The 27,031-nt window shown below is 41.7% G+C and overlaps 1 protein-coding gene across 1 annotated transcript in view; it reads right to left on the reverse strand.

The window, feature by feature from the left end:
• The window catches only part of LOC311486181 (protein kinase C-binding protein NELL1-like), a 235,340-nt gene extending 219,035 nt beyond the window's left edge, over positions 1-16,305 (reverse strand). The window contains exons 1-2 of the mRNA XM_084541953.1: positions 16,242-16,305; positions 15,616-15,744 (exon numbers count right to left, since the gene is read on the reverse strand). Coding sequence (XP_084398079.1) covers positions 15,616-15,744; positions 16,242-16,290 — 178 coding nt within the window. The 5' untranslated portion in view covers positions 16,291-16,305. The remainder of the gene's footprint in view (positions 1-15,615; positions 15,745-16,241) is intronic.
• Positions 16,306-27,031: the final 10,726 nt, after the last annotated feature.

The following is a 27,031-nucleotide window of genomic DNA, read 5'->3' on the forward strand; positions in this document are numbered from 1 at the left end:
CATATTCACGCTTGATGTGATGCCTGCTGAGGAAGCAAATAACAAGCTAAATTTATTTAGCGACTAAATACGCCTCTTCTGTTTCCATCAAAGAAACTCGAGCTTTTCAGCCCTCTGTCTTGCCTCAGAGACAACTGTAAGACATGAAAAGCTTGCAGTCAAGAAGAGCAGCAGCATTTCTAAGTGCGTTTCGGTACGCCTCTTCCTCCTTTAACCCGAACTAAAGCAAAATGACGGCTCGCTTAGAGATGCAGTCAGCGTTCTCAGGTTTTTTTATTTTTAATTCCAGCGTTCTTTGATCCTTCACTGGAGGATTTTTGTGTTTGCTCCTTCCGTGTGCTGAAGCTTGAAACATTGTGGCAGGTACAGTACAGGATTGATGCAGCTATAAACAGCCGGATTACGATGCTGCTGGCCAGACAAATAGTCTTGTACTGTCGTTCATTAAGCGAGTGACAAATTAAGACTTTGTCCTCCGCAAATGTTGGAAACAGTAGCACTCACCAAAACAATGTACCCTTTTAAATCTACCCAGCAGTCCAATGCTTTTAAACTGTTCTAAATAAATAGTTATATAAATAATTCTGAGATGAAATTATTATTTGTGTCAAATTTATCATCGATCCCACAGATACTGGATCAATTTGGGATCTAGGGAATTTGGAGGCCAGGTCAACACCTTATGCTGTTCTTCATGTTTTTTGAGTTGTTCCTAAATCGTTCTTGTGCGTGTGCCTGTGTCAGGCTACATCCTGCTGGAGATGGCTGCTTCCATCAAGGAGTGTCATTGCTATGGGGTGGGGGTGTCTGGTCTGGTCTAAGTGGGTGGTATATGTCTAAGTAACAACGACATGAATGCCAGGTCCAAAAGTTTCCCAGCAGAACATTGTATTGTCACAAGATGGTCAATGTTGTTATCTTCTCCTGTCAGTGGTTTTAATGTTATGGCTGATTGGTGTAAATCAATGGCAGACTAGATCTCTAACAACCTTCCGAGTTCAGAGATGGGTTTTCTAATTTTACACAGATGTCTTTCTTTCAAAACATTTTCAAAAACCCTAGCAAACCCACTTGTCATTGTTTCAATTTTTGGATATACCATGACCTGGAAGAACCTTCGTGAACATTTTGTTGGGGATGTTGAAATTTTTTATAGTATTCTTCAGGTTCCTTCTCAGACCAAGCTTCAGTTTGTCTTAAGTACTAGAAAACTTATTTTCTTTTCATTCATTTAAAATAAAGCTACAGTTTGACTCAGTATTCATCATTTTAAATCCCGAAGTGGAAGCAATGTTCTTCGTGATGTTCATGATGCAAATTAATATAGTTCAGTTCAAAGAAAAAATGAATATGAATAAATTGAAAGGTTTAAAGTTAAAATCACTGGAAAATAAAAATGCTTCTTAGTTGACTGGTGACATCAAAAGTTTCAGATGCTTCCACAAAATTACAGATGCACATTCATACTCACATTTGGGCAAACGGAACACCATAACTAACATCTGTTCATCCGATCAGCTTGTCTTGTGAGAGAAATCATTTGTTCAGCATCTTTCTTCCAATTTATCTCGCAGGAAAATAAAACATAAATGAGCCAGAAAGCCCAAACATAATGACTACAGTCAAAATACCAAAAGCTAAGTGCCCTTAAACGAAGTAAAATTACTGAGTGACGGCTTTCCACCAGCTGCAAACCGGCCTGCTTGCAAAAATTCCTGCTGATAATTATCTGAATTCTAAATTATTATGCACTGACATCTACCTGGTAAATCCATGATGAATGATTGTGGCCTCCACAACTAGAAATTTAAAATGAAAATCTTCTCAATTATTAGTTCTAACCAACAGAGGGTGAAGATTTGAGAAATGTTACACTCGTTCAAAAGCTTTGCGCTTGAGGTCCGAAAGAGAAACAGTATATTTATGTATATTTCAGCGAATCTTTGTCCTCTGGGACACGATGAAGGGATTCGTGCAGAAGATTTGTTTGGACATTTTCTATGAATGCATATTCTCTGCCCTGTTGTGAAAACTAATCACAAGTGGAATCAACTGCCACAAAAATCCCAGCTGACCACAGCCTTTGGACTTTTTGAAGGTGCAAATACAAATACCTCACAAAACAGAGCCCCGAATACCTAACCTGGCTGAGTGGGCTGCCTGTAAACCGAGGCCATTGTTCTCGTTTCAGTGGCGCCGCTTCCATCCAGCACTCTTTGCTGCACGTCGCCCTCTCACATCATTACTTCATGCCATTCTCCACTACAACCTAGCAAATAAAGGTATAAAATCCCCCAAAATAGCTTAAAAACGAGAAAAGCATTAATTCCTGGAAAATCGTACAATTCATGCTGTACTTCCTGAGCATTACCAAATCCATTCACACACAAAAATCGGGCCATGTTTTTCTCCATGACGGCCTGTTTGGCTGCACTTTGGCAGATTTTTCATAGCCGTGTTATGTCATCCTGTTTCAGCAGGGACCCGTTTGACATTAAGAAAAATAATTACACCATTTTATATTTTAGGGGACCTTTAATGGCGCTCTTTTTAAGCCTGCGGGGGGTCGGTGTTTGATAATCAAAATAGATACTGGGTGGAGTGCCACTTCCACAGAACAGAGCACTCATCTGGAGGACGTAGGAAAATGCAAAACACTCAACACTTCCTTTATAGCAATAACGGTAATAAACAATCAGGCCAGTCTAGACCTGTCTGGATGCGAATCACAATGGCTGGCCTGTTTCTCCAAGCCTAACTCTGATTATGTAAAGATGCTACTTGTCATAAACGTTGTATTACAGCTTGCAAGAAGATGAATCTACAAAGTATCAGCCCTGTTTTTCACAGAATAGCATTTTAGGGTGCCGTACTGTATCAATAACTTGACATTAAATAGCTTTCCACTGCACAATTCCTAGTTCTCATATACAGTGCATTTTGGACACTCCCCAAGCTTTGCTCTAGTGCCACCATCAGACACAACAAGATATCCCATAATGTCTTTTCTCGACATCCCATTCATTTAAAAAAATAAAACTAAAAGAACCCACCATCGGATGTATACACACATATGCCTTTAGGGATAGGATGCTGCATCTGTCTGACACCCAGTAAATGTTGTCTCACAAATCTACACTCGCCGGGCCTCACTGTAATGGGAACGTAGAGGAGCGTGAGTTCCGAACACCTCCGAGCTGTTTGGAACAGTTTTACGAGACCCAGTAGTGATGAAGTTTCCTCTTGTCGCCCAAAGACACGAGACGAGTCATGTGCACTTTCAACGTGAAAATCGGTTCAGATTGGTCTGGCAAGGTGTTCGCATGGCAACAGCGATACGCCCAACATTCGCTCCGGCACATTACAGGCTTCAGATTAAGTTTAAAGGTTGCCAATGACACCTTTTGCCTTTAAGCCTCCGCGGCTGCATCTTGCGGTACGGTAAATTACAGTGCAGCCGCAGCGGTGTCAGGGTTGTCTTGGTAACCAGCTTGTTGGTGTTGACAGTTAATCTATGGAGCACCGTGACCACATTGTGGCAAATGAGTCTAGAGCTGTTAATCCGAACATACTTTACCTCGGCACGTTTATTAGAGATCAGTGGCGTGGTTTGATTTATTGATTGTTGATGTTTTTTTTTTTTAAATGGGTAAGATATGTTACATGGAAGGTTTTGTGTTATGCTGTTGAAGAACACATGAGTGAGCAAATTAGTGCATTTGTGCTAACTGTTAGCACAAATGTGATTGTTTAATTATCAATTTTGTTGTCCCTAAACTGTTTGCCTGTGTCAGGCTGCATCCTGTTCGGGGTGCTGCCATCAAGGAGCGTCATTGCTATAGGGTGGTGGTGTCTGGTCTGGTCTAGGTGGGTCGTACATGTCTAAGTAACATCCACATGAATGCCAGGTCCAGAAGTTTCCCAGCAGGTCACCGTATTGCCACAAGATGGTCAATGTTGTTCACTTCTCCTGTCAGTGGCCATAATGTTATGCCTGATCGGCCAATTCTGGGCTGCTGGTATGCATCTCCTATATCATTTATACGTTCTACCACAATGTCGTTAGCTGTAATTAGTCGTAGCAGAACAAATTCCATTTCCAATCTACGATGGGTTATAAAGGCACTGGCGTGAACGTGAATGCAATTACAGTGCCACTGTGATACCATCAAAACAAAGACAATGGCCTGGGGCAGGACAAAGCAGGGCTAATTATATCAGGATTCTGATGGAGATAAGAAGGTGCTGAAGGCTCATTCCTGCACCTTCCGCGAACAGTTTGAGGCAGCGATAAATAGACAGAGTTTAATTGCTCCGCGCTGAGGTTACTGTGCCACTTTCCAGTCATGCAGCCTCGAATCTAAAGACAAGCATGTCGCATCGTAGATGACATTTCTCCGTGTGTGATAATGAGCCAGACTTTAGGGGGAGCTTTGAATACGCCATAACGCGCAATCGCAACCATTTTCCGGGCGGTCAGTTGGAAACTTGCATTGTTTACGAGAGAAAAATCTGAGGGCTCTGCAAAATATAAACAACACAGTTTGCTGCTGTCTCAGCCGTAAAAATAGAATAGATGAATCGTTAAAGGAGCAAGCAATGCAGCCTCCTTCTGTGCACTGAACTCTGTAGGGAGCAGCAGTGTGAGGTGTTATTATTACAGCTTTATTTCTGTATGTGTATATGCATGTGTGTGTATCTATACGTATATACTGTGGAATATATATATATATATATATATATATAAAATTTACAGTCATAATGGCAGATCTACCCATTTGTTCACACAAGCACACACAAATATTTTCACACCAACTCCGGGTTCAGTGGACAATTTGGTGTGAAATTTCTGTACCAGGGATTAAACAGCTATCCGTCCAACTCATGGACTCAACGTAGTGGGCCACAGTAGAATAAGTGAAAAAAAAAAAAGACCTGTCAGGTCAGTTCTTTCCTTCTTTATTTGAATATTTACTTTTATTTAGAATACTTCTGTGTTAACGAAATATGGATCCGTTTAGTTTAATACATTGACTACTTAAGTTAATATATTTTTCTCCAGGGTTTGTTTTATTGGTGTGTTTGGTTTTAACCATTTTCTCTTTTGGAGGTTTTCCTGTCGAGGTAATGTTCAAGAAGCGCGCACTTGAACGCCACATAGCCACCAGGTGCTTCCAATCCAGACTACACCGTCTAGTATTTAGAGGGGGAGAGAATGGGATTGCTTTCTTCTGTATTTTCTTTTTGTTAAGCCTAATATTAATTTAAGATGAAAATATTTGTTTTGAAGTTAATGTATTTAAAAGGATTTCATTTAAAAAACTTGTTTACATTTGTAGTTTCTAGGTTTGGTTGTTTTCATTTCCTACCTTTGTTTCTTTAAAGATGGTTTAGTCCAAAAGCACTTAAGATCATGTGTTAAGCCTTTCTAGTTCTCTTTTTCTTTGTGTGGACTTGGAACCTGATATCTTTAACATCTGCTGCCAGGTTGTAATTTTTTTTGGTATTAAAAACGATCAGAGCTCTGAGTTCTGCTGTCTGTGGTCATCATTTTTGGGAGACTTCATGCTTCTTCAGAAGGCTGCTCTCATTCTGGGTGGGGGGTAAAAACATCAATCCCTAACAAGCATATTGACATGGCTACAATGGAAGGGGTTTAACATTCGATATAAATTCATCCAAATTCAGTAGCTGTTAGGACATTGTACTGTGGATTGGATTGTTTTGCATATAAACAAACATCTGTTGTATTCGAGCCTTTGAAACGGGTGCACAAAATGTTGTATCCTGCAGTATAATGGAACATTAAATCCGGATGCCTGTGGCGACGTACCCATGACAAACCACTGACGCATATTACACGGCAACGACTGGCATGCCTGGAGCTGAAGAACGACAAAGACAGAGTAGGCAACGTCAACTGGGAGTATGGAGGAGTGTCCAAGAAAACTTTCTGATGGTCCTAATTCAAAAGAAATAAATAATAATAATACTCAAAAACTACTCAAAACCACAACTGCTCCGACTACCAACCCATCCAAATCTGCCCACAGTCACTTCTAGCCAACAGGAAAAAAAAAAGCCACATCAAAGGTAATCAGTATTAGTGAGCTAGCTAGTGTATGTCATTGTTTTGAGAAAATGAGTAACAGTTATGTCTCTTAGGGTCGAAAACGCCAACGCTTACCCTGGAATTCTGGCTTGCAGATAAAAGAGATCAAAGTGGTTCAACAGCGCATTTTTCTCGGTTGCTTTCTTCGTTCCAAGCTGGTTTACTTTAGCTCTTCTGCCGCAAGAACAAAACATTGGGGACACGGTGTGGAGCAGAATAAAAGCAAAACATTATTGGCGCCCGTTATCCTGGGATTAGATAATGTTTCTACAAACAAGAATTCATGGCATCAGAATTATTTCAAATGTGCCATAATTGCAGAGAAGATTCACACCTAAGGGATTTATAACTTAGCAAATGGTAACGGAAAGGAAAGAATTGTGACCTCGGTTTGGGTCCAAACATTGCACTAGACGTGCCTTAGGTGCCAGAAAAAGACCTTTAGAGTAAACTCGTGTTATTGATCCTGGTCTCAGGAGAGCATGATGCTGTGCACCAATTATATGGATTTCAGGGCTGGGTGTGCCAGATGAGATCATGTTTCACATCCAACTGAAGGCAGTTGTGTCTGGTCAATGCAGCTCTATGCTGCCTCTAATTTGACATCAGGGGGGCAATAGAGACTCGTCTGTCCCTTTAAAAGATATCGCACTCATGTACGATAAATAATTCAGATGGAATAATTCCACCGAGGTTCCTGTAAGGTGGGACCAGTGTCTCGTCTCCTCTAGCAGTAGGACAGCCGGGGAGCTCATACATAAAAGATGAAAGGTTTGATAGCCTCTGGATTCGGCGGCTGGGATTGTGTGCTGTGGACTTTAGAGTCGTAGCCTGGCTTAGCTGCACGCAGCCTGTGAACTGCCCACCGCCTCTCGGGCCTGGCTGCACGGGGCTCTCTCTGTAATATCTGTGCCATATGCAACCCGGCTCTGCTCTGCAGTCAGAAGGGGTGGGGGAGTATAAATAGCAACAACATGGATGCAGGGGAGAATGAGCTCTCACTGAAATGTCTCAGTTTCGAGCCACTTCCAACCCGCAGGAGTGACACAGACGCAACGGGTTATAAAATCATAATAATAGTTTAAGTCATATTTTGCTTCAGGTGCATTTGTGTTAATCAAGATTTCTAAGATGTGTCATCACCTATTTCTAGTACTTAAGCCACCTACTGTCTAATTTCTTGGCTGAATCCAAGCTAAATTTGGCACCTTCATTTTGCCATTTTCTCTTTTCCATTTTGTTACAGGCAGCTTAGGCTCATCTCCACCGTGAGAGAACAGACAGATCCGTTCGAGTGGAGCCAAACCTTCTGCCTGCCCAATCGCCTGACACGAGCGTGATAACATTTCACTGGAGCACATCAAAGATTGGCATATTTTGACTTTCTAAAACAAGAGTAACATGCACAGCGCTGATACGCACCGAAGAAAGGAAACCCGCGGTGAGAGGTGGATTTATCGGCCTGCCTTGTTAACCTTCTACCCTCCCTGGTTCCCCCGAGGGCAAACCTGCGACATGAAAATAACATAAAGGCCAAACATTTTTTTGGCTCAAGGCATTTTGTGATGTGATAATGTGTCAAGAATGTATCTGTGAAGGGACAGATATAACCGGCAACCTCAATCGGTTCAATCAGGAACTCCACTGCTGCTGCAGAGTGTTCATATTGATTTGTACACAGAAACTCTGGGTTGACAAGGACACGTGTTAGCAAAAGATTTGATGGCGGTTAAAACACCACTTAATCTAATAAGAGAAAATTTTTAGTGAATGGGAGCCGCGTGGAATAGATGAAGCATCACTGACAGATACAATGCATGAGGACACATAGCTGCAGCCACGCTCTGGAACAGTCTTTGGGGTTTTAGTTTCATAGGCCACAACTGTGATTTGGGGGGAGAAATTCATTCAACTGTTCAAATGAAAATCTTTGCAATGCATCTTATCATAATGGAGCACAAGTCAACTAAACACCTGAGAGGGCATCAGTAATCGGCACCACATTCTTCAGCGCTCAACAAGTCATTTCTGTGCTTCAAAAAAAAAAACCTTTGCGCTCACTCTAACAATAAAAAGGCGACTCGAGCTGCAGATTCCAGCCGTATTTCTCTCCACAGTGAAATTAGCATTTAAAAAGTTTTCCCTTTTCATGATAACCTCACCGTTCTTCAACATAGAGACCTGCATAATCAGTTCTAAGTACTTCTTCAGATAAGCCCCTTTAATTCTGGTTTATCTTTTCATGTTTGACACTGTTTAAATTTCATCCCGGTTTCTGATTTAACGGTCTTGAGTCTGAAGTGGAACTGTTCACTCAGCTTTTGGCTGGATTTGTCCGTCTTTGTCTGAGGCACAAATACGAGACCCCGGCGACAAAAACGTTACGCTCAGTGACAAAAGTTTGTTAAAGCATTAAAACAACATTTAAATTATCTATAAGTGCTAACCGTGGTGTGTGTGGCAGGTAAACGATGGCTTAACAAGCTTTATCTTCAAGTTGTGGATTTTTTTTCTTCTGATCAATAATCTTTCTTCTCACACTCCTTGAGACAATCCCTGGATGCTGTTCTTAAAATATCTGTCCTACAGACTTACAAATACATAACTCAACACCTCTCCATCTCCAACGTGACCTCCAGGACACCTAGTGTCCCAAGTTCAAGTTTCCATCAACCACCTTCTGGCTTTACTCCATCACCACTCAGTTGGATCTTGTCCTATCTCATCTCATCACCCGGGCTGAATGAGACACCTCAGCCAGGCAGAGCGTAGCCACTACAGGCTTTTTTTTTTCCTGTTGCCAACCTCACTGAATACTATTGCCTACAGTGCCTATTGATCACTCTTCATCCAACTGTAACAATGGCCTGCTTTGTCACTGAGGTCTCTGCTGCTGACTCGTAAGATTGACGAGCAGCAGACTTCCTGACGTCGACCATGTTCTGTATTTCACTGACCACAGTGCATTGTGACACTTAAGCATTAGTATTGATTTATTTTCTCCAAGGCATAATGTCTACTATACCGTTTTTAATCTAGTGTAGGGCACTGAAAACAATTGATATTTTAAATGTTTTTTCTTGCTTTGGTTTGATTTTTTTTTAAAGAGCTACACACTGTTTGACATGCACCAACTGAATGTCATGCAGGCACATCATTGTCATTGTCCATATTTATATACATTCTATGTTTACAACCAATTAGTGTTGAATAGATTGAAATGGTGGTCAATAGGACCTATAACACATAAAAGCCAGGCACGTGTGAGCTGTTTCACACACATCTTGTGCGGTATCAGATCAAAGTTGTGACTACACACTCTCTGATGCTAGGGAGATGGCGGCAAGGAAAACAAACACCATTACAGATCATTAGGAAACCTTTTATTGGGTGTGTGCTGAGATGGTATCGCCGTAATTGGCGGTAATTGCCTCGTCCTGCCTCAGTTCAGGGAATCATTTTACCTATCTGAACATTGTTATTAAAATTCTCTAAGCTGCGGTATTGTTACATGCAGATAAAAGTTATTTTATCATCTTTAGGCAAAAAAAAGAAAAAGCGTCAACAAAGATCTTCATCTGATTCTTTTCTGGCCACGGGTGTATACTTGAACAACGCTTCACCTGTTTATTTATTAAATTCACACTGAGATACCTTACCATTCCCAAATTATTCTCTACAAATGTGGGAGAAGATTCAACGGGTAAATGTGAGAATCTGACAAAGCGTATGAATCACATTTAAATTTTATGTGCGGAAAGAGTGAGGGTCTTGCTGAGAAAAACTCAGAACTGCCTCTTACTCAAAACCCAGCCTGGTCTTTGGTCTATTTACAGATCCTGTGAGAGGAGAAATTGGTGACTTATTGATGGACTTATTTCTTGTTCGACCGGTGCAAAAAAAATAATGGACTGACAGCAGAAAACCGATATTTACGGTTGAACAGATAATTTCTTCCATTGGACTCTATCATAGGTGCACTGAAAAATAATACACTGGAATAAAATGTGTCAGATTTAACTTTTTATATATTTTTATTTTATATATGTATATATATATGTATATAAAATAGGAGTGATGAGCCAAGCAGCAGTAAGAAAAAGAGATGAACCAACAACAAGCTCCTCACCTACTGAAATGTTTTCTCCATGTAGCCATACCCTAACTTGACCCGTGGTTCCATAGAGCTCAGTTCTTGTCCAAAACCTATGGCACGCATATTTACTGGACAACGCGTTCCTTCATAAGTTGCCATTCCCATTACGTTTCATTAAAATACACGACTGAAAGCCTGCCTGTGACTAAACAGTTTTCAGTTTGTGATTAATTTGTTTAAAAAAAAATGCAGCACCTTCCTTTCATAGGAAATAAAAATTTTTAAAAAGATTTGTACACTACATAATGTGTCACACAATTCACATCATCAGTAGAAGCAGATTAGCTTTGGGCCGAGCGCCAGGGGCAACTTTGCAAAGCTGGAACATACTGAGACATCTTGTGATTTTAGCCTTTTTCTCTGAGGTTGTTTTGCTGAAGTTGATTAAACCTTAAATAATCTCAGTCGAAATAAAAAAAATTTCACATGAAAAGAATCCCTTCATGCCTTGGCTTTTACCTGCTACACTTATTTGGTATGGGAAAATGCCCAGTCCTCATCCATGCCTTAGCGGTGTAAAAGTAGTACACAATGACTAGTTGTAATATTGGAGTAATCTAGTCATACATATGCTTAAAACAAATGAGGAGTATTTTAATCTTTGCGTTCTACAATGTTACAAAACCATCAATAGCTAACAACACGAGCCTTTGAATTAACTTCGGACAGCTAAGAAAGAGTTGCTAATGTTCGATAAAGTTGTCCCCCACGGTGGTTTGTTAAGGCTCATTTAAGGTACTGCGGGACATAGACGCCGTAACCTATGTACGTAGCTTACGCCGGTGCGAGCCATTTATACTCACGTCAGTCTGACTCGCTCTGTAAAAACACCACCCAAACACTAGTCGGCGCTGTATCTTTTTTGCCAGTCGAGTTAATTTTTGTTTCTACTTCCTGGTTCATTTTCAACAATGGCGACTGAAACTTTGGCCGAAATTTCACCAAAGACGAGTCATACAAATGTCTGTATCTCTGAACCTGTTTCCTCGATGTGTTCCATTTTTATTGATCGAAAACGATCAATTCGAAAATTGCGGAGATGGAGAAGCAGTGGGAAATACTAAAGAGAAAACACGCCACCACCAAGCGGACCAATCACAGCTGTTGCGGTCTGCATCACTGCAGCGTGTTGTGACATTTCTGGGGAGGTACACGTCAGGCAAAATTGACTCAGAAGCCTAAACCGCCTATTATGTGTAAAAGGTGGCCTGTCTGAAACATTTTTTTTGATACCACAATTGGTATACTGCCGTTTCAAGGTAGAAACGGTCAGCCAAAAAACACCATCTGGACGTGCTAACAAGGTTAAAACTTGATTTTCATCGGCGCGGGTCTTTAATAAGAAAATCGTCAAATAAAATAAATATCCTTTCACCTTTCCATATAACAAAAATCATCTCCACTGCAAACTATGTTCAAAGGTGAGCTCGATCCCTCAAGCCATAATGAGGCAGTTTTACTGTTTGGCACACGCTGTCATGTTTTGCCAGACCTCTGCCTTTGAATATCAGAAATAATTCTCTTCCGTTTGTTTCACTGACGCTCCTGCAGTTTGTGCTCAGACTATTTGGCCCCTTTGTAGCCGTATTTGCTGAATCAAATACAGTAATAAAAAAGAAAACTGTTCTTTTCTAAATGACAAATAGAATCTGCCCAGGTTCATCAACATTTACCCTGACAACTTTGTAACATCACAGATAATTGAAATTTAGCGACTTCGCATTCTTTTATTAAGCTCCTGTAGCTCTGATTAGGTTACTGGGAGGGCAGACAGGAGTTGGTTACGTTCTGTGTTTTAATAAAGTGGCTGGCTGCACTGTGGGCCCCTTGTTTGGGAGGCATTCAGCCTTTCTTTGTGCACAACTCTGAAATTGAGTGATTTCGGAGGCGGCAATTTTCTCGGCGCACCTTTTTCAGCCTTCACAATATATATTGTTGTCCTTACGCGATGTAGTGTCCCACCTTAATGCAGCAGAAGAGGCAGCTGCAGCTTCTTGTTAACTGATTCAGAAAAAGAAGGTGGAAAAGGGAGACCTTTGCTCTGCTCTGTGATGTAATGGAAAACTTGAAGTGCTCCGGAAGTTCCTGTCTTTAATTTTTGTCCTGGAGTCAGTTTGAACAAAGTCCTAGTTGTCACATCAACTTACGTAAACTCACATTTAATGTCGAGCTTCTTGTGACTGCAGGTTCATATTAAATGAACAGATTTAGATTGGTAGCACACACAAAAACAAATCTCAACCTGACCTTCTATATTTTGCGAAATGGCATTTGATACCACAAAGCTGTTCCTTACAGCTGATTTAAGGGAGCAACTGCAATGGCAATCAGTGAGCCAGGGTTCCTCATCAAAAAAAAAAAGTTTCACTCCATACTTTAAAGTCAAGATTTTCTTCCCCACCTCTTTTCACTCTTGTCCTTTTTCCCTTCTTCTGTGTTTCCTGTGCACCCCACACTACATTTAGCCTGTTATTCACACAGATGACTATAAATACCGATGCAAATGCAATGATCTTTCTCTATTGAACAGTGGTGTGGATTTATACTTTAAACACGACTGGGGAAAAAGAAGTTTTGACTGGAATCGACATCGGGGTCGATTAACCGTTAATTACAGATCATTTTGTTCTGAACAACAGACTGCAGAGTTGTTACACGTTAAGGATAATTGGCCTAAAAGGCTGATAAGAGGCGCGCTGATAGATCTCAAGGATACCGGGATCAAAGCTGCATTTGTTGTTGCCCTTTAACTGTTTAACATTAATGATTCTGAACAAGAGAGTCAATGAAAACAAATGGATCCATACTAGCTAGGCATATCAGGTGGCTGGGTGTCCAAGACACTGTGTAGGTTTAGCAACACGTTCAGCTCAACGCTGTTTATTTGGTTCAAACTATCAGTTAACTATCACCATTGTTCCAGTGATCCAAACAGACTCAGAAGAATCTGGATGTGAGCCCAAATCACAGCCAAAGACAGGTATTTATGTAAGTAAGGAATGAGTGGAATGGTGAAGACGAGGCTTTAGTTTAAGGGTTACTTTTTTTATTTCTTATATCCAGGTTTCGGCTTAATGCTTTGGGCTGAGAGTCTGTTCTTTAGTAACTAAGAATGTGTGCTGATGTCTCCAGTGTTTGTCCAGGTATTTTAAACAGACATCTTCCTCTAAACCAAGCTGACCTAAAATCTACCCACAGGGGACACCAAAATACAAACTGATAATCACCATTACTCTAAAACTAAATCAACATTGGGACAGAGGGGGGTCTGAGTAATGAGGTTGACAATCTGGGTTCCAATGTAGGATTAGAAACTAGGTCAGCTCTCGTCTGGGCAAACTAACTTTACTCAGTACATCACGGTTTGCTCTAGCGGTGTAAGCTATCATGATGATAAAAAGGTACAAACTATGACAAATGTGCAAATATTAAAGACGCGGTGCACCGTGGGGGATTACGAGCGTTTTCTGTTGCGAGGTTGGATCGCAAATTCAAACGAGGACATTTTAGCGGAGATTGCACTCATCTGTCTCTTCTCAGCTCACTTCCATTGCTGGATAATTGTTCTGCTGAAGAAAACAACTGGAGATACTGAACTCTATTTATTACCTAATGCAAACCATCAGCTGTACGTCAATCACTGGCTAACTGGGGACTGGTCCCAGTGTCCAGAGCTGTCGCCTCTTTCTCTTTCAGTCCTACTGCTTGGCTCCCTTTTTCCCATCCATTTCACCCTCTTTATATTATGTCCCCCCGCTATTTATTTATGCAATCAAACCGATGAAACATGATATTGAGATCAGCGCAGGACATGATTGCATACGGCATACATAAATCATCTTGAATAATCACTGACCCAATCAGCCACGTGTGCTTCAGCACAGCTTCAACTAGACGGATAATCACGGACTGTTTGTTGCTGTAACCCGACTTCTCAATTTCTTAAAAGAACCCGGTAATCGCAGCAGCTGTTGCTCTGAGGAGCCATCTGGGTTACAGGACCGTGGAAACAGCACAGGGCTAGGCAAAGTGTTAAATTAGGTCACATAACAAGCATCCTCTCTAGCATTCAACTGGTCCAGTTTTCCCCACTGGACTGGCCTTCGGTTTCCCATTCTATCTGGCTGCTGCACCACGGCCCTGGGAGCTTAGGAACTGCAGGGAGACCAGCTTGGAGTAGGAGTGTGTGTGTGGGCTTCTGTGTATTGACTTAAAAAGTAAGGTTGTGCATCCCGTGTGGCCTCCGGCTATGAATCTTGGACAGCTTCACCTCGGCAGAGTTCGCCAAGCTGCCCTGTTTTCATTCATCAGAGCCAGTGGCACACCAAGCCAAGCACTCTACAAAATAAAACCACATGCACACACACACACACACACACAACACTACCACTCCGCTTTTATACGAGCCTCGGCGCCCAGTGTTGATATGAGTCTCAACACCCGAAGCTGCCGATTTTGGATTGGAGCTCCTGGTGCCTGTGCCAGTATCTTCGAATTTGAACAGTCATGCCAGAAAAGTAGAAAAGACTCTCCGCCCCCACCAATTGTATTTTCGTTGGGATAGGACAGCAAAGGACAATGAGACAATAAAACACACAAAAAAACTAAACTCCCTTTGAGTGTCGAGGCTTAAAAATAACACCCACATCTGAGCCAAGGGAGAGACAAAAACACAGAAGCACAGTCACAGAAATTATCCCTCTGTCCTCTCAGTGCTGAGCATCACACACTCTCCTCTCTGTACTTCTGCTCTCTAACAATTCTGCCTCTGCTTAAAGCTGATGGCACTACACACTGGAAGAAAAGTGAGCTGTGTTTAACCGTCCAGAGGCAAGTGAGTACAGCACAGTTCACCAGTCCTCTGACACTAACGAGACATATGGTCAGTGGGACAATCATTGTAGCATTGCAACAGTCTCCTCACTGTTATCATCCAAACTTTGACATTGGTGTTTTACTTTTTGTCAGAGTCCACACGCCGAGAGCCCTTCTCGGTCCTCACTGTGCAACACACCTGACATCCACTGACCACTAGCTGCTGGGATTACAGTGACATCAATGGAAACAATTAGAAATCCAACGCAGACAGCCGGAGCATCTGCTGCCTGGGACAAATTAAACGTGGGGTAATTATGAGAGGAGGCTCTCCGGGGTGCTCTGTCTCAGCAACCCTGCTAACACCGAGGCACCTAAAGGTGTGGCGCAGCGTGGCTTTGTTCACACCAACTAATGAAAACGAAATGTGTGCGTGTGTCCGTGCGCGCAGCCGCGAAAGAAAGAGACAAAGCCATCCCCAACTCGAGCGGCGCGACTAATGAAGAAAACATTATCAGCGTGCGTGCGTTACCTCGAAAAAGGAAGGCTTTGCTGCCGTTGTGAAGCCCCGCCACTTGGGTAATTCCATATGTGGCATTTGCCAGGTCAAGTTCATTGATGATATCAATCTGGTAGTCTTGATCTGATCCGAAAGTCAAAGCTGGAGAGGAGAAATGAAGGTTAGAGGGTGTGAAGGTGCAGGGGAACAACAACCTGCTAAGAGGATTTCACCTGACATCAAAGATTCTGCTTTATTTAACAAACAGACATGGTCACTGCTGGCGCGTCTCCCACTGCTTAAAATGGTAGCTTTAGGGGCTAAAAAGTCGCGCAGGGATTACTCAGGCTTCCTACTAAAATCCGCCGAATCTGCCCGCAGCCATCACCTGTATTCTCCACGGGCTGTAGGCGCACTGCTCGCTAAGGTAAAAGGTAACATCTCTTTTATCTCATCAGCATTCTGGCAATTTTTCTAATACTAACTCTATAAGCTGCAGGCGATCAAAAAATAATACGCCGCCGTCCAAAGACACTACCAAAATGTTTGCGCTCTTGCGCGCAAGGTGCAAACCTGAAGAGCGTAAAGAGCGTCAAGAAGCTCAAGACACAACAAATTCACCCCGTGCGTTCACAGAGTGCCACACGGCCCGTACTTACATGGTTTGGTAAAAAAGAGAAAAGATAACAGAGCCACGTAAATATCCATTAGTGTTGGAGTTGCGCTGTACAGAGTCCGTGAGTCGTGCGCTCTGCTGTGTACCCACACCAACCCTCTCTGATTCCGTCTGGAGCTGTGCGCCGCTCTCACCTCGCCTGGATGTGGAGGAACGGAGGAATGGTCCAAAGCTCGAGCGCAGGGGTTTCCTCAAGGCAAAGGCGGACGAGTTGATCGCGTTTGAATGGGCCTAATCGGTCACTGCGTGGCGTCAAATATGCCACGCGTCTGTGTTTATAGAGCACAGCCGTTAAAGGGGGGCAGCGGATCAAAAATCTCGGGATTTTCTCAACAGTCAATTTGGAAAGTTCCCCCCGTTCAGACTGCAGAAACTTGCAATTTCGGAGGTGAAAATGGAATTTTCAAAAGAAACTCGATGAGTGGAGGATCCGGGAATTCTCTGTAATAGATAGGTAGGCTGCCCTTAGTTGTCACGACAGAAATGAATCAAATAATTTCAGTCGGGTAAATTAACAACAGCTGACAAAGTCGAGCCGATTCCATTAACGATATGAACACACTGAGGTTGCAGGATATGAGTTTGCTCTCAACGAAGAATGTGTGAAATTGCACTTTTTTTTTTTTAAAGAAAACACATGATTCCCACATCGGGTCTTTCAACTCCTAAATCGCCTCCTCCCACCTCATCCATGCCTCAGGATATCCCTGGGATTTATAAGCACTGCTCCTCCAGTCCTCTTTCCTCTGGGACCTGTCCTTATTGAGAGCCATTAATCATACCCTTCTCCTGCCTGCCTCTAATTTGTGTACACTGTCAGGTTGTCTGGGTTACCTGCATCACCGGGCGAGGGCTGAGAGAGAACAGTAGCGTCAGCTCTGAGAGTGCGGCACTTACACAGTGCGCGCACCGCCCGCTCCACCTTGGCCAACACGCCAGGGGTGGTGCTTTGGGATGCAGGTCAGTGTTGCACCCTCAAATTAGTCTGTAAATAAGAGCAGCGTTCAGCAAGCAAGCCTGTGCACTGACCCAGAAGCAAAATAATATTGAAGGGTAAAAATAAGCAGTAAGTATTAAAGAGTATTTCAACTGCCTGTGGACAAAGCAGTGAGGCTTTCAGGCAACATAATTCCTGTCTTTTAAATATTTATTCATTCATAAGTGAACTAAAACAATTAAGCTGCTTAATGTTATCCAGCTCACTCACCTTTTTGCTTTATAAATATCCAGATCATAGAGTGTGTGGAATTATCTCAAGTACTGTACGGTGAACAAAGGCTCCTACTACCATGCAGCCAAGGGGGGAAAAGAAAGCCAACTGAAATAAATACATGTTTATACAATTCTTAATCCAAGGCCAGTTGTTTAATACTTCAAATCATATTGCAGTGGCCTTCACCCACGAGCAATGCCTGACCATATCATGATCTTTTGGTAACCTAGACATATAAAAACATTTATTTTGCAATGTGCTTTTTTACTATATCCACCTCATTCAGGTGAGTGAGGGTGTTTTCACTGCTCACCTGAACCTATATGATCATCACAAAATGCAATATTTTGTACTAAACAGTCTTAGAATTGTGTGGGACGAAAGAGCACGGAGGAAGACCCAAATGCAGACTGAAACCAGTTAGGAACAGCTCGTCGGTCAATGCAAAAAGCTGAAGCTTAGGGGCAGGACCATACAGAGACCATGCTCTAACGAGATATTAGGTTAACAGAAAACAGCTGGAGCACCAGGCAAGGACATTAAGCAACATGGGAAGAGGTGAAAGAGAGCAAGTACATAGCCTGTACAGGGGTGTGAATTTGGAAATAATTAACAGGTGAGCTGGGTGTGGCGCACAGGTAATAAGGGATACACTGAAAGACTGAGGACATCTGGTGGCTGGAAGGGGTGATACAGTACACGGAAATCAAAACAGCTCAGAGCTGTGGCATATTCATAGTTACTGTAAAACACGCATGCCTAAATGTGTGCATGAATGAAAATGCAATGCAATATAGCATATATAACAATATGGTAGTCTTTTTGTTGCAGAGTGTTTTCATTCTGTGCTTGTGAACACATTTCAATGCCATTGTTCCACAGTCACTGTAAGGTCGTCAGAAGGGCCACAAACACCAAACCGTTTCTTAGCAGAAGAAGAGTGAGACTCAAACTGCGCACAAACAAATGTGACCTCAAAAACAGAACTCATTCAGGGCGGGTCGTAGCTCCCTGATAGAGTTAGAGGCACACGTTCAACAATTCTCAGAGCAGAACGAAAGTTGGATTAAAGTTGGGCGAGAAAGTTCTTATTGACTGAGAAGATTCAGAGGTTACATTCAGTACCGTCTCTTTTTACGCGATACACCACTTTCTTTTCCACAAAATACACTGATCAGCCACAACATTGAAACTGCTGACAGGCGAAGTAAATAACATTGAGCATCTTGTGACAATGCAATGTTCTGTTGGGAAACTTTTGGACCTGGCATTTATGTGGATGTTACTTAGACATATATCACCCACCAAGACCAGACCAGGCACCCCCACCCCATAGCAATGACACTTCTTGATGGCAGCAGCCATCCTCAGTAGGATGCAGCCTGACACAGGCACACACACAAAAACGGTTTAGGAACGACTCAAAAAAAAAAACATGAAAAACAGCACAAGGTGTTGACCTGCCTCCAAATTCACTAGATCCCAAACTGATCAAGTATCTATAGGATGCACTGGAACAAGCCTGATCCACACCTCAACCCATAGGACCCAAAGGCCCCCACTAACAGGATTCTGTTGCCAGACACCACAGGACACCCTCAGAAGGCCCATGTCCATTCTCTGATGAGTCTCAACTGTTTTGGAGGCACAAGGGAGACCTACACAATATTAGGAAGGTGGTCATAATGTTACGCCTGATCGGTGTGCATTGCAACCACGTTGGATCCTATGAAACTGTCAAAAGCAATAATTCAGATATTTCAAGAATAAGTGTATACGTTTAAAACATGCGTTTTCGTTCAAGCACCAGTTCTGTTTGGGAACCACATAGCAAATCATCCTGGAGCAAACTGGTGTATTTTGACAGCAGCACCAGTTCCATCCTCCAGTCCTTTAGGTGGCCAAATCGGTTGTGACAAATTCCAGCAAAACAAAATTACTGTGCTATATATATATATATATATATATATATATATATATATATATATATCCTGTCTCTACTAGCACTTGGCTTTTAGCATGTAGGTTGTGTCCTCTCCATGTGGCTGGAAATTAAATCACAAACAACTAAATAAAATAAATCATTATTAATAGTTACATGTTTTATAATAGAGTTTACTTTGAGTTCATTAATGCATGATTTAAATGAATCTGAATTGAAGGAATTTATCATTTTTGTAAGAATGATCTCTGTGGCAGGTGACACAAACCTCTGTCTTGGAACGTTACTATATCACGCCACCTTGTTGTGTCATGGCTTGTCATGGACAAATATCGCGTTAACACAAGACAGATCTATAATTAGGAAGCTCATTTTCAGCTGCTGGAGTCAAATGACTTTGCAGAGTTTTCGCGTCTCAGACAGCTCAATATGCATCTGTGTCTCATGTTCTGACTGCGTCTTTTGTCAACAGATAAAATCTTCTTGCACTGGTTAACCCGGGCAGACATGAAAGAAATGTATACTTTGTATAATGAGCCTCTGACGAGCGGCGTAGGTTGAATGAGTGCCTGAATATTGCAGCGTGGGGAATAGGGCCGTGGAGTGGAGTCCCAGAGCAGATTACTCATTAATCATAGCGTAAGGCCCAAATTTGTAGTTCTCCCGCAGTCTGGTGGATGTGTTTGTCTTGGAGGTCTCGCGTCTTTCTGAATCTGCTGCATGATCCATTTGCCAGCTTTCGTCTGGTAAAAAGTCAGTCTCAGTGAATCACACCTTGAATCACTGTTTATGTTTGGGCTGTCATATGAAAAAAAAAAAAAACGTTGAATGATTAATAGAAAGAGCTGAAGGTGACTGGGAGTCGTCTAAAACAGCCACGAGACACGGTAGAAGGAGACGTCCTTGATGTTTATGTCCTATTGAACACCGGACAAAGTGGTGAGGTGCTGGGCTAAGCTGTGTAAACACAAAAAGAACATGTCAACCCAAAAGGAGACCCACACATCCTTGGCGGGGCTCAGATCAGGACCTAACTATGATGGAAAAATGTCGGCTGAGTCAAAATTTCAGAAATCCCTGAACTATCCTTCTTCCGAGGTGTGACATTTTTCTTTGCAGATTGGCACTTCACAACCTGGCATGTGTGGTTACCTTTTGAAAAAGGTAAAACTGCAGGGTGAAGGTATGGCTATAGCAAACAGCAGCTGTTGCTTCATGTAGCATTAATGGAGCATTTTAGGTCCATATTGGTCCTGACTTTAAGGTCATGTGGACGGGGGTGGAAACAGTGAGAAGGTTATGAGTCTGCACTATCGGAGACTTATAAACCCAGGGGCAGCTCCAGAGGGACACCTTAATGGCACTCTGGGGAATCAATGCTTTAAGTTTATTTTGTCAGCCACACTTGCAATCTCATTGACTGTCACTTCTCCAAGGACATGATTAATGTGCTCCTCAGAGGTACTTGAAAAGAAGAAAAACCTTCACCAGTGTGAAAAAGTGGCACCACAAACTACAAAGTGGGGAATGCGATCAAATGTGACAGCAGCTGAGCTGCAACCGATGCACAAATGATCTTTTTTTTTTTTTTTACCTGTGTCTTGTTTTACAAGCACATTTATTTTAAATTGTTTGCCTTATGCAGTAAGAGGAAATAGTGAGACTGTTTTTTTCTACCCCTCTCTAACCTGCTGTGAGAGCAGAATAAGCTATGGAATAAATGGTCACCACACACTGCAGACGGTGCATTGTTCACAAAATCTGTGGCTGGGAGGCAATTATTGGGTCACACAGAAACTCTCAGCTGTGGACAGGATGGGCAATTGTCGCTGCAAGTTTGGTGGTTTGGTTCCTTTGACAAATATAGCAACACTTATCCCAAGCATGACCCAGTTTTGCTCTCAACTTTCTTCAGGCAGAGGTAAACATGCTTGCTTGACTGAAAGCAGCAGTGTCTGTCTTGCAGAAGGCAACGGTGTGATCGGAATGACAACTTACTGCTGTATCATGAGATCAGATCTCTCACACTGCAAACAAAACTTCTCTAATAGGAAGAAGTGCTTTCATGGACTTACAACAGACAGAACTACAGCAACAGAGGTAAGAGAAATAGTGATATTTAATAATTACATTGCATACTACCTAGCGCACAGGTGTCAAACACATGGCCCGGCGGCCAAAACCAGGCCACCAGAGGATCTAATGTGGCCCACATCATGAAAGTGCGACTGAAATTTTTCAATGAAAATATTCTATTCCAAATTTGTCTACTGTTTTAGTAAGAGAAGTGGACAGAACACAACACAGAGACCCAGGACTAAACAGCAGACAGCAACGTGCCCAAATTGCACTAATTTTTCTTAATACTTTTATCTATTTATTTATTTGAAAGGATAGTTTATTAAATGTAATTATTCCCCTAATTTGCTTGTACTGCTTTGCACTAAAACAAATGGAAAATATCTGGAGTGGTCATTATTTATTACGCTTGAGATCAAATTGAGCAGTATGTGGTTGCTGATCTAAAATGAGTTTGACACCCTTGCCCTAAACGCACACAGTGGATCATGTCAGTGTTTCTGCAAGCTCGCTAAGTTATGTTTAGTAATATTAATAAAAAATAAAAACCAAAAAGACATTTGTCCTACTGACAAGCATTGCCAGCCAGTCGAAGCCTGATATAGCTTGCTCTGTGCAACAGAGGCTGTCTTTATATCGGCTTATGCTTTACTGTGCAAGCTACAAAGTCTTGGTTGGTATTTTTTGTTCACTCCTTTTTTTCCCCCAACAAGCAGAGGTTTGCCTCTCACCTCAACTTCTGTAGAGGTACTGTAACCTGTGAGGAAAAGAAATATTGCACAGGAAAGATTCTGTGCTGTCCAAAGTCTGGTGCAAGATGGCGACTTTATTACTCTGTCCCTGCTGTTTTGATTGCTGCTTTCAGGATGGTACATATTTAGTTTGTCTGATGCTCTCAGGAAAATGCACCACTCACACTGATTCATTCTGAAGGTTTCGCCTGTTTTCAGGCAGCGAATGAGTTGAAAGCTTTTGATTTTCTTCTTGTAACAACACAATGGCGCGTACTGTAAATGCCAGTGGCTGTACGGACACGCTGCAGACAGTCTGCACAAATATGTTCAAATAATGACAGAGAAAAAAAGAACTGCAATCTGGTATGATTATGTATACAATATACAGTATTTGCTGATACAAAGAAAATATAATGTAGTTCGATTTATATGAGAAAAAAATAAACCTCTTCCATATCTGCGTGTTAAATATTAAGTTAAATACACTGAGCAGCCAAACTTCTTGGACTATGTATAATAACTTCCTGGAAACTGCTGGTTGCTCTGCAACCTCAGATTCAGGAAATCACTCTCCTGATGTTTTAACAACAATACTGTTACCAGACATTGCTACAGTTAAATATAACTCTTTGTTTCTCCTTATTGTAGTCTTATTGCCATAAATTTTTAGCTTTACATTTAGTCTTCCCAAATAACCGTCAATAAGGAAGCGCATAAGTATATTTCTCCAACTTTCCAACTATACATTTAAGATTTAAAGATTTTGCCGTGTTCACACGATAAAATAAATGTTAAAATCCAACATAGTTTCCACCATTTTTACTTTCTTTGCCGCTTCACAGAACACTTACCAGAAGGATCTGCCTTTAAACACAGTATGCAGAAAGTTTCGTCTGTTCTGCCAATCAGCAAGAAGCCAGAAGGTCTGAATGCATAATTACTATTACTAAACATCTGTTTAGCCTTAAAGCCACTACCAGTTGTCATTTTAAGCTTTTAGGATTCCGCCTGCATTCCATTACATCCTCTTCCGTGGCGTTAGCATTCACATCAGAACCACATCTTCCACATTAGCATTCAAAGGCAGTCTCTCTGATATTGGTTGTTCCATACTGTACTCTGGAAACAAAAGAAAGAAGGCATTAAAGCTGAGGCTGGAAAAGCTACGAGGGATAAAAAAAAAAAAAAACTCTAAATCTTAAAAATGTGCATCAAACAAATACATGACGCATCAATAAACCATTAACTTTCTAATACTGCTTTGATCCATTACGTCAGTTTCTAAATTTGCTCTCTTCATCAGCTGCGAATCGTAAAATCTGGAATGCGAGGGTTCATCTTCACACATTATAGCTAATGCCGATGTGGAGAATTCAGTGTGAGTACGGTATGAATTATCTCTAGGATCATGGCCCATTGAATAACCTCGTTATACAGTATTTGACTCTTATTGTGCAATAGTTTGTTTTTCCCTGAACATAATGAACACGCTCTACATTCATGCTTTCTTGGGAAACATACACATTTTATAATATGTTTCGTAACATGCAATTCACAGAAATGGAGTTCTGATTATTAATCATTGAGAGTGGTGCTATTAGAGCTGATTGAGCCCTAATTGTGTTCTCCTGGTCGGAATTATTAGAGTACAAATGGAGGAGTGACTTACAGTAAATACAGAGTGCAGACATTTCATTTCCATGGACCCAAATTAGCTACTTAGAGGCGGCAGGGCGCCGTATGCTAAAATAACACTCAGCAGATCGGCTGAGCAGCGCTAAGGGCCATATGGAATATACCCAACCCCCCAAATTAGAGAGCTCACACCCTGCAGAGGCTGCTGGGGTGGGAAAAGAAATAAAACACATACAGATAATAACCCTCATTTATACAGCGGATCTAGCAGTGGTGGATGAAAGGTCCGGCTTTATAATAAAATTATTCAACTATCGTCAATGATAACAGCTAGGAATTTATTATATTATAATGGGGGTGGGATTACGTGGAAAATATTTCTTGAACTTATTCTAAAATCATCTTGATCAGAGATTTCACAACTTAACTGTGTGGTTCAGCTCACTGTGGAGCTTTAAACCTGATGGGAATATAACAGAAGAAGAAGATCTGACTGAATTGCGTCAATAAAAGAAGTCGACTGAGATGGAGCCATGTTTCCAACGTTGATGGCCACATTCATTCATTCACATTTAACACTCGTCTGAACAACTCGTTTTGCTACCATTGTGTTTCTTTCCCTTCTGAAAAGTCATCACATCACCCAATTTTTACCACATGGGACAAACATGCACTGAAGGTATACATTGGTTCCGTATCAAGTGAACATACCAAAGTTTTACCCAACCCCTTTCAATCGGATTGAAAATTCTGCTTGAACTGGTTATATAAGGGCCGTTTACTTCGGTTTGGACTTTTATTCCAGTTATTAGTGGAATGCTAATGTCCATCTTAACACTGCAACCAAGAATAAAAAAAAAAGAGAGAAAAAATAAATAAATAAAGAATATTTGGTGAACAGTACATTTACACTTATACAAGGGTTTTGAGATAAAAAGACGAAAACTTTTTAATTTCAAAAGTTTTCTAAAATCTGAACACAACCAAGCATCTTTGGGTCATGGAGATGTTGAAAGGGTTTTTTTTTCACAGCACGGCAATCAAAAGAATGATTCCTGCATAATACTCCACTTAATGATGATTCAAAAAGAGTTATTGAACGTCTAAGAAAAGTATATTTTTGCTTTAGTTTCAAAGACGTTTCTTTCGCAACGGGAAGAAGTCCTTCCGCGTGACCTCGCGTTCAGGCTTTTTTAATACAACAATATCACTGCAAGCTCAGATCACAGACTGTAAATAATAATCATCATATACAACTAAAGGTTCAGAATTTTGCCCCGGAAAGTATTGTAGTACTGCTATACAGGGCATGATGAAGATCAGCTTGAACCTTTAGGTAGCCAAACTAGAATGTGCTTGGCTTTTGTTGTGATTAATTGGTCTTTTTGGCTACACTATTTTACATACATAATACATATTACGTACTTAATATCTTTACGGTTAACATTATATTGCTTCAAGTCACGGGCCCTATCAAAAGAAAGTCAGCACGGTAACTTCGGTATGATGGCTAATAGTCGAAAGAGTCTTAAAAGAGCTTAACCCTCTGAGTTAGTCACATAATGAACACTCAACAGGGGTCCATGTACATTACACCAAGCCTGAGAGAGGCCGGTCCTTTTCATTAAGACTACATTACATAAACATACGAATTACAGCGTAGGTGCAGCCATGCAGCACATCTCATTTACATGTACAAGAGAAATACTGATTAGCCCAAGATGCAGCATCATTTGATTGTGTAGTTACACAATTCGGACAAAGTTGTCCTCACTATCTTTTCCAAACTTGTGTTTTGTTTCCTAGCTGGTACACGCAGCTTTGCTGTTTATATAAAAAACAAAAAGCTTACTTCCCCGGAGTCTTGTTCTTCCAGTGTAATTATATTAAAAAGCAAGTTGAACCCTCTTTTTTTTTTTTTAGAACCTGAATTCCCTTGTTTCCCACATGCTCACAGCTGTTCACAAAATACTAGGAAATTAATCCTTTTGTTTTCCCGGCATCTCCTTCACTGTCTAAATGACGTCTGAATCTGAGGCCTGCAGTTCACCAGACAGAAAAAATGACTGGGTCCTGTCCATAGCTGGATCTATCCATCTTATTTGCAGCTGTCATATCCATCTATCACTGAGGAAAGTCACCTCATACATTATTCATCGCACCTGCATCCACCAGCCGTTCTTGAGGGATCCCGAGGCATTCTAAGGCTCTAAGAATGTTTCGGGTCTGCCCCAAGGTCTCCTCCCTGTTGCACCTGTCCAGAATACCTCCGCAGAGAGGCATTCACATCTGAACCATCTGAAGTGACTTTTCTCACCATAAAAGAGTGGCATTTCTACTCTGAGCTCTTTGGGGTATGCAAGCTTCTAACCCCCTGTCGCGAAGGCTGCGCCCACATTGCCTACAACACAACCACATTTCGGACGCTTGTGTTTGTAATCTCGGTCAGTGACCCGCGCCCTGCCCCCAGCCCCCAGCCCCCAGCCCCGTAGCGCATGACCACATGTGAGGACTGAAACCGACTGATAAGCTTCACCTTCAGGCTCCAGTTTGCTTATCTACGAGAATTACATGCAAGACATATCGCCTACTGTACATAGCCAGGTTGACATCTTTTTAAAAGAACTTTTTTTTCAGATGTTCTGAGGAGTGCCACCCATTCATTGTTGACACATCTTTTTCTCCTCTCGTAGCCTAGCTTCTGGCAACGTGAGTGGTCCTGACTACTAATGCGCACATAAATGACACCGACATGATTCCCCGAATCCTTGGATCTCAGCCGTGCTTCTCTCCGTAGTTCAGCTGTGATGCAGCGAATATGCTGTAAGTCCTGCTCTATTATCTACCGCTATCTACCATCAAAACCTTGGTAAACTTTACACCTCTCCTTTCAAATCAACATTAACCAAAGCTTTCAACAACAAAAACGAATTACAGCTTCATCGCAAGTGATAATGAACAGGTACAGATAATACCGCAATTACAGAAGAAGCCGTAAGTGCTTCTTTCCGGGAGAATTGCGTGCTTTTATATTAGTCTGACAAAGGGGCCTTGCATAACCAGCCAGTGGTTGGAGGGGAAGATTAATGGATGATTCAGGTAGATCGTCCCAGGGGCCAAAGGGCCGCTCTGAAACTAAATGACCTCAGATGGCACAATGAGCCAGGCCA

The sequence above is a fragment of the Chelon labrosus genome, assembly GCF_963514085.1.
Source record: "Chelon labrosus genome assembly, chromosome: 3".
NCBI lineage: Eukaryota > Metazoa > Chordata > Actinopteri > Mugiliformes > Mugilidae > Chelon > Chelon labrosus.